Raw genomic sequence first — 8,209 nt, 5'->3', positions numbered from 1 at the left:
GTGTGTGTGTGTGTGTGTTGAACTAGTAAACACACTCATGTGCATACTCATGTGCAGATAAGACACTCTTTGTTCTGCTAAATTATAAGTTTAGTTAGATCTGTCACTACACTGACCACAGCTCTTCAGACTCTACAGTACTAGCCTTTTGCTCACAATTTTTCATAGCACTCTTATCAGTGCAACAGAGACAACAATCTCACTGATGATCACACAGACATTTCCACTACTAAATCACTTGCATATATCAGGTTGTTAAAAACTGTTGTTGGGTTCTAATTATCAGAGTAAGAACTCGACGGACACAATGAAAGCTTAAACCAAGTTTATTCTTCCCAAAGGATCGAACAGCTGAACAGACTTAAACATATTCACACAAGCACTGATATTTAACCCTTTCTCCTATGCTGAGTCTCCTCCTACACATCTGAACAGCCAATGCATCTCTGTTGCTAGACAGAACCTTAGTGATATCTGTTCTTCCTCACTTCATCTGACCTGACCTTTGCCCCTAAGTGCTCACTCCTCCCCAACTCACGGCTGTCATGTTGACTCGTACCAGACGGTGTCTTCCCTCCTCCCATTGGATCCCTGATGGCTAACAATAACATATCCTGACATAATGTAAACATTATAAATTACCCTCTCCCTCAGTGAAATGAATAAGTATATTTCATAAGTCAAGAAATCAGAACCAAACACTGTATTTAGGAAAAAGACAGTAATTCAGGGTAATGTTCTTATACCACGCTTTATATTTGTCAGCGTTGGCTGTTACAATACAAAACATAGACTTATCCGAGAGCAACGACTTCCAGGACACATTGCTGAATATGTATAGCTATCCAGATGACAGAGTCAGAAATTAAGATCATACTGCCAGAAAACAAATAATGGCAATAACTTATTGACATGTTATGAATAACATTATAAGCACGTCTTCTTACATTTGCCTTATCTTATTCATTTAAAATGATCCACATTAGTTGTATTCTAAAAAATGTCCTATTTCTCTCATGTAAGGAACGTCTGAAAAGCTGGAGGCCAGTGTTGCGTTAATTGAATATGTAAAATGTCCTCCATGTTTGGGTTGAGAACATCCATGTGTCAGTTACACAATCAGTCCAGAAGTAGTCCGTATCAGATGACAAAGATATGTTAAAACATGGTTTGATGAAGTTAAGTATTAACATCCTATGTCATTAAAGTCCATAGAGTTACTGTTTAAGGGATAGTTCAGCCATATTACAAAATGACATATTAGTTTCCTTACCCTGTAAGCAGTCTATGGGCAAAGTATGACAGCAATCCATGCTTTGGTTTAGTTTCCCTGACACTACTAACATTTTAGCATTTGTGGCATAAATCCCATTCAAGTCACAGGACTGATATTATCATTTTCACGCATCATGTTCATATCATCTACTGTATAAGTGACTTTGTTGAGCTTCACAATCAATTTAAGATACTTTTGGATTATTTGAACATGATGCATGAAAAATGCTAATATCGGTCGCATGACTTGAATGTGATTTGAGCCACAAATGCTAAAACATTAGAATGTGGAAACAGTGCCAGGGAAACGTAACCAAAGCATGGATTGCCGTCGTACCTTGTCCATAGACTGCTTACAGGGTAAGGAAACCAAAATGTAATTTTTCTAATTTGGGTGAACTATCGTAATGTGCTTCTAGAAAGCAGTGTGTCCCCTCATTGTATTGTAGAGGTTAAAGTGAAGGTGCAGTATGCAGAAATGACCATGAAAATGTAACAAATCCTCCTACTGTTCATAATAGAACACTGCCCGTTTACAGCATGTCACTATCAACACAATCAGAGACAGAGAGGAACACATAGTTAACAGCACACATGTACATCCATCTTTGTTTTCATTTTCATAACATTCCTTTTCTTTAGTAGTAATGAGTATCCACTGGATATCGTACAAGACACACTTCATTCAAAATGAATAACCTTTAAATACATTCAGTGTGGTGGGTGGCTCACAAAAATATGGAACGGGTAAATAATTTTAAAAAATGAAATTGTAAAGCATTTCATAATTGACTACTTAAATATGTATATCCTGTATTACATATATCATTACAGTTATATTTAAAAGTTACAATATATAATACACATTTCATTCTCAAATCAGACACATTGACACAGACATTCAGTCATCTCTTTTAACTGCTGAAGTATCAAATACATGTTTTAGCAATAATAGTTTAAATCTGTATGTCTCTCAAAACGATCCAGTATTCTGTTTACCATTGCTGATCATGTTCTGTAGACTTAATCTTTCTAGCCTATAATTGTATCATACATTCATATACAGTATATCAGACAGCTGGGTTCAAATAGTTACTGATGTCAGTCTCTTTCCTATTCCATTTCATGAATCTTTGCATTTATATAAATGGTATAACATTTTTATTTACAAATATATAAAAAGCAAAACCATTGATCCAGTATAGCTTAATTTGTCTGTTCCAGAGGAACACTCTATAGCCATGAAATATACAAAGTTTGAGGTGTTAAACTAGCTGGACATTCAAACTACACTGTCACGTATTAAAGCCCTGTATGCTCAACTCTGCAGACAACCTAATTCCCACAATATAAATATCTTGAATTACAAAAATTGAAATACTATGAGTGTGTATGTGTGTTTGTGTGTGTGTGTGTTTGTGTATGTATGTGGATTTTCGCATGCGCTCCTGTCCGTGTGTGTGAGAGAGAGATAGAGAGTGTGTGTGTGTCTGCCTGCCTGTCTGCCTGCCTGCCAACCCTTCTTCCTGTCTCTCTGTTCACCAGGCCAGGGGTGAGGCCATTCTTGGGCTCCTGGGACTCCTAGGAGGGTTCTCATTGGCCTGGTTCTCACTAAGAGCTCTCTGAAAAACAACAATAAAACATTGTCAGACAAGACAAAAACATGCAGTACCATTACTACTACCGTCTTGATAGCACTTCTTGATAGCACTACATACTTGTCTATTTCAGAGGTCTCTTTCAAACTCTAGGCGGTTCACCTCAAACTTGGCGAGGAACTCAGTGAATATCCCAAAGAACGCCTCTGTGTTGGTGGCTTGGCTGTCCTCTCCGAAGAAGGAGGCTGTCTTGGACCACTCCTCCATGGCCCTCTGCTGCAGGGACTCCAGAGACTGTAGTGCTGGGTGGATGTTCTCCAGGAAGCCCTGCTCATAGGGAAGTCAAGGATACAACCGCCAGAGGTAGGAGCTACAGTACATATTGGTGGTGGATGGGGTGAGAGACCCCCATGTAAAGGGCTATTTTACAGTATGCATACTCTCACACCTGTGAATATAGAAGCCTGTAATTAATTATGTAATGAATCTCTGTCTCTGTCTCTCTGTCTCTGTCTCTCTGTCTCTCTGTCTCTCTGTCTCTCTGTCTCTCTGTCTCTCTGTCTCTCTGTCTCTCTGTCTCTCTGTCTCTCTGTCTCTCTGTCTCTCTGTCTCTCTGTCCCTCTGTCTCTCTGTCTCTCTGTCCCTCTGTCCCTCTGTCTCTCTCTCTCAGGTTAGTTATGAAAGATACACTCATGACTGCAGTGAAGCGGTCGTCTGCTGTAGCAGGCATTTTCTGGCAGGCAGATCGGATGTCCTGGATAGTGGTGTGAAGGTCATTCAGGTCAGATGTGATGGTCCTCTGGTTCACTACACAGAGTGAGAGAGTGAGATGGGAGAGAGAGAAAGAAAGAAAGAGAGCGGGGGGAAGAACAAATGTGGAAGAGTGCTTATGGAAAAACAGGATTACATATTTAATCTATTCATTTACACGCAATAGGTAAACATTACATGTAACACAACATGCTGTACATGAAACACTACACCCGACACACAAAAGAAAATGCACACATGAAAAAACTGCTACTCATTTACCTTTGGCTGCCAGGGGAACCGTGGTGAGGTCCTTGGCAAAATCCAGGACGTTGGGAAAGTGAAGACACAGTGACTTGACGAGGATGTGCAGAAACGTAGATTTCCCATCCACTGTTTTTGTGGTGCCGAGCTACAAGAAACAGTAGTGCATTAGTAACAGTGTCCGTGGGTTAACAACAGTGAAGTAACAACAGTGAAGTAAAGAAATGTCATAGGAATACAGGCCAATATCCCCGAGGAGCTTACCTCAGTGAGGAAGTTGATCTTAAACCCGGTGGTTTTGTTGCCGGTCTTAGGCTGACCGTTGTTCAGATAGTTCCCCATCGCCAGCACAAACTAAGGAAATATCCAACACAGTTAGCATATAGCTTGTATTTAGTTTAGGATTGAAACAGCAACATGACCACTTTAAGGCTAAACATTACCCACAATAACACTATATTTCCCACTCAGGGAATAAAGATGAAAGCATCCTGTTCATTGCTGTTTAGGTGTTTGGTCTTTAGGCTACTGCCTCTCCTTAACCTTCCTGGTGTATCTGGGGCTCAAGCTAAAACGTTGGTCAAGCCAAACAAATGCATTTCCATTCTCTCCTTTCTCAGCACCGAATGAGACTGTTATTGGTTGTATCTTATCAGAATCATGCTGGCGGGTGACAAGTTGAAGAAGTTGCATTGCTCTTGCTAGTGATTGTACATGTCAGAGTGCATAACTGTAAACCTCCAGTATCTTGGCCAGTTTCTTGCTGGTCTTGAGCTCCATGGAGGCGTTGAAGATGCAGTCGTAGCCCCCCCTCATCTCCTCTGTCTTCTCCTGCAGGGTGCTTTTGAAGTGGAGGCTTCTCAGACGAGTCTTGTACTCTGGTACTGACAGCATCTATGACATTATGCACACACACACACACATGCAAACACACACAATTACAAACGAGGAAACAGAAAACCAGCAACAACACCTACACATAACCAAGCTCTCATTCTATGACTGTGAGCAACCAACAAACCCTACTACTACTACTTCTATTACTACTACTACTTCTGCTGCCACTACTACTTCTATTTATACTACTACTACTACTACTTATATTTATACTACTACTTATATTACTACTACTTATATTCCTACTACTATTCCTACTACTACTACTATTCCTACTACTACTACTATTTATACTACTACTACTGCTACTTCTATTTATACTACTACTTATATTACTACTACTTCTATTCCTACTACTATTCCTACTACTACTACTATTCCTACTACTACTACTATTCCTACTACTACTACTATTTCTATTTATACTACTACTACTACTACTACTTCTATTTATACTACTACTACTGCTACTTCTATTTATACTACTACTTATATTACTACTACTTCTATTCCTACTACTATTCTTACTACTACTACTTTTCCTACTACTACTACTATTCCTACTACTACTACTATTTCTATTTATACTACTACTACTACTACTACTTCTTCTATTTATACTACTACTACTGCTACTTCTATTTATACTACTACTTATATTACTACTACTTATATTCCTACTACTATTCCTACTACTACTACTATTCCTACTACTACTACTATTCCTACTACTACTACTATTTATATTTATACTACTACTACTACTGCTGCTGCTACTACTACTACAACAACAACTACTAATTATACTACTACTACTACCACTACTACTACTACCACTACCACTACTAATACTACCAGTGGTGGAAAAAGTACCCAATTTTCATACTTGAGTAAAAGATACCTTAATAGAAAATCAGTTAAAGTCTAAAAGTATTTGGTTTTAAATATACTTAAGTATCAAAAGTAAATGTCATTGCTAAAATATACTTAAGTAACACAAATGCTTAGTTTGTAAATGATGAGTGTTGGAAGTGCCCCTGGCTATCCGTAAAAAAAAACAAGACAATTATGCCGCCTGGTTTGCTTTATATAAGGAATTTGAAATGTATTTATACTTTAACTTTGCATTTTCAGACTTGAGTATTGATGGATTCTGGGTACTAACTCCTAAACTTTGAATAGGGTTAATAATCAGGTATCCTATTGAAATATTGGGTGCTTAGGTTTAGAGGGTCTACACCAGAAGTTAATGGTTATCTGTAGGAGGAAGGTATATAGTGTGTGCAATTAAGCTTGGAATGTGCTGAGTGCAGAGAAAGCGATCACATGTGGCAGGCATTGATAAGGGGGGAGAGCCATGGATTAGTGATGAAGGGGGGCAGGTCAGGTCACGTTAAGGGAGAAAGAAAAGTTTATGGCCGTATTACTTAGTTTCCTGCCTAGCAGTAAAGATGCAATGTTTGTTCAGATGTGTAGGAGGAGACTCAGCCTGGGAGAAATGGTTAAATATCAGTGCTTGTGTGAACAATGTCTTTGTCTAATGCAGCTGTATTGATCCTCTGGGAAGAATTAACTTAGTTTGCGCTTTCATAGTGTGCGTTGTGTTTTTAATCTGAGAATTAGAACCTAACAGTATCAAAAGTAAATATCATTGCTAAAATATACTTCAGTATATTTGAAGTATACTTCAAATTCCTTATATAAAGTAAACCAGATCAGAGGCAGTAGGGATGACCAGGGATGTTGTGTGTGAATTAGACTATTTTCCTGTACATCATTTTCTTTGGGAATGTAGTGAAGTAAAAGTAAAAGTTGTCAAAAATATAAATAGTAAAGTAAAGTACAAATATACAAAAAATGACTTATGTAGTACTTTCAAGTATTTTTTACTTAAGTACTTTACACCACTGAGTACTACTACTACTACTACTACTTTCACCCACAGTATACCACAACAAACGACACAAATACATCCATAAAGATCCCCCAAACTTTGACTGTACGTTTGTTTATTGCATGTGTAACTCTGTGTTGTTGTTTGTGTCGCACTGCTTTGCTTTATCTTGGCCAGGTCGCAGTTGTAAATGAGAATTTGTTCTCAACTGGCCTATCTGGTTAAATAAAGTTTTTTTTAATTATTTTTTTATTGCTGAGCCTCCTCCCTGCAGTCTAGGCCCAGTACCTGTAGCACAAACTGGTCAGGCTCGCTGAGTTTGGCTGGGTCCTCGCTGAACTGTTCATACTGCTTGACCTCCTCTGCGTCGGGGGCGTACAGCAGCAGCTGCTTGATGTGGGTCGGCTCCAGCCGCTCTGTGGCCATGGTCATCAGCACCTGGCGTAGTTCGCCCGGGGACAGCTTCAAGTGGGCAATCAGGATGGCTGGAGGTCAGGGGTCAGGAGATCAAAGGGTCAAATATCCGAGACCACAGTAACAGTGTAACATAGTCTCATGGTTTCAGTCAACACAGACTATATTAGAACAATAACATAAGATCTGAAGAGCAGTGTAACACAGCCTGGAACAATGTAGCGTCCTCCTTGTGTTCTCCACTCTCATACTTACATGCGTTGTAGGCCTTCTTATGGGACAGAATCTCAACTATGTCTTTCTTCTTGAAGGTCTCCGACTGAAGGGCTGGGTCTGGAAGAGAAACTGACACAGAACATCATGTGGGAAACATGAGGGAAACAGAGAAACATGAGAAGAGGCAGAAAGACAAAGTGATTGACACAGAGAGGGAGAGGCAGAAAGGAAGAGTGTGAAGACAAAGATCAAGGGAGAAAGAGACTGCTAAGGAGCAGAAAATGTCCATATCAGGATTTTCAATGTATTTCTAAATACATAATTTCAAGTATTGGACTTAAATGGGTCAGTGAAGTGCCTATGGCGGTAACGCTGCTGTCATTCGTCAGAGGGACCACTGATCAAAAGCAAATCAGAACCATGGTGGGCTTCACACACATTGCTCAAGATGAAGAAGTATTCATATTAGACCCACTAGGCAAGAACTGACTGGTGGTGGTATGTACATGGTTTTGTGGAAGAAACTTCCACACGGTCAGTATGTGCAAACATACTGTATGCACACTAACATATGCATGATGCACGCATACACACAAACAGCCACGTTCACATACACACGTGGGCACATTATACTCACTGGGGTTCTTTTGTGTCCCAAAGTGCAGTTCCAGATCCAGATACTTCACCATGTCATTCAGTTTGTCATAATCCGAGTCCTCCCCCAGCTGCAACACCCAGATTAAAAACAGCCATTATGTACATTATGCACCATCTACTCATTAAGTTCAAGCTCATGCTTGTCATTTCAGAAATTGACTGCTGATTATTTTTATTTTTATGGAACTGTTGTAAATCAGAAAACCTGACCCAAACCTGACTAACTCACCTGTTCTAACCTTGA

The 8,209-nt window shown here is 39.4% G+C and overlaps 1 protein-coding gene across 5 annotated transcripts in view; it reads right to left on the bottom strand.

The window, feature by feature from the left end:
- Nucleotides 1-310: 310 nt before the first annotated feature.
- The window catches only part of grid2ipa (glutamate receptor, ionotropic, delta 2 (Grid2) interacting protein, a), a 58,761-nt gene continuing 50,862 nt past the window's right edge, over nt 311-8,209 (bottom strand). For 3 of the 5 annotated variants that reach the window (XM_071396082.1, XM_071396056.1, XM_071396046.1), the window contains 9 exons: nt 7,946-8,033; nt 7,348-7,437; nt 6,967-7,163; nt 4,626-4,781; nt 4,152-4,241; nt 3,906-4,035; nt 3,562-3,680; nt 3,036-3,200; nt 311-2,897 (listed from right to left, as the gene is read on the bottom strand). In XM_071396082.1, the coding sequence (XP_071252183.1) occupies nt 2,814-2,897; nt 3,036-3,200; nt 3,562-3,680; nt 3,906-4,035; nt 4,152-4,241; nt 4,626-4,781; nt 6,967-7,163; nt 7,348-7,437; nt 7,946-8,033 (1,119 nt within the window). In that variant the 3' untranslated portion in view covers nt 311-2,813. Of the gene's footprint in view, nt 2,898-2,993; nt 3,201-3,561; nt 3,681-3,905; nt 4,036-4,151; nt 4,242-4,625; nt 4,782-6,966; nt 7,164-7,347; nt 7,438-7,945; nt 8,034-8,209 lie in introns of all 5 variants that reach the window. The other 2 variants (XM_071396075.1, XM_071396066.1) reach the window with 2 other exon arrangements.

The sequence above is a fragment of the Salvelinus alpinus genome, chromosome 1, assembly GCF_045679555.1.
Source record: "Salvelinus alpinus chromosome 1, SLU_Salpinus.1, whole genome shotgun sequence".
Lineage (NCBI taxonomy): Eukaryota > Metazoa > Chordata > Actinopteri > Salmoniformes > Salmonidae > Salvelinus > Salvelinus alpinus.
The sequence above is the reverse complement of the archived record's forward strand: the minus strand, read 5'-3'. Positions and strand labels throughout refer to the sequence as shown.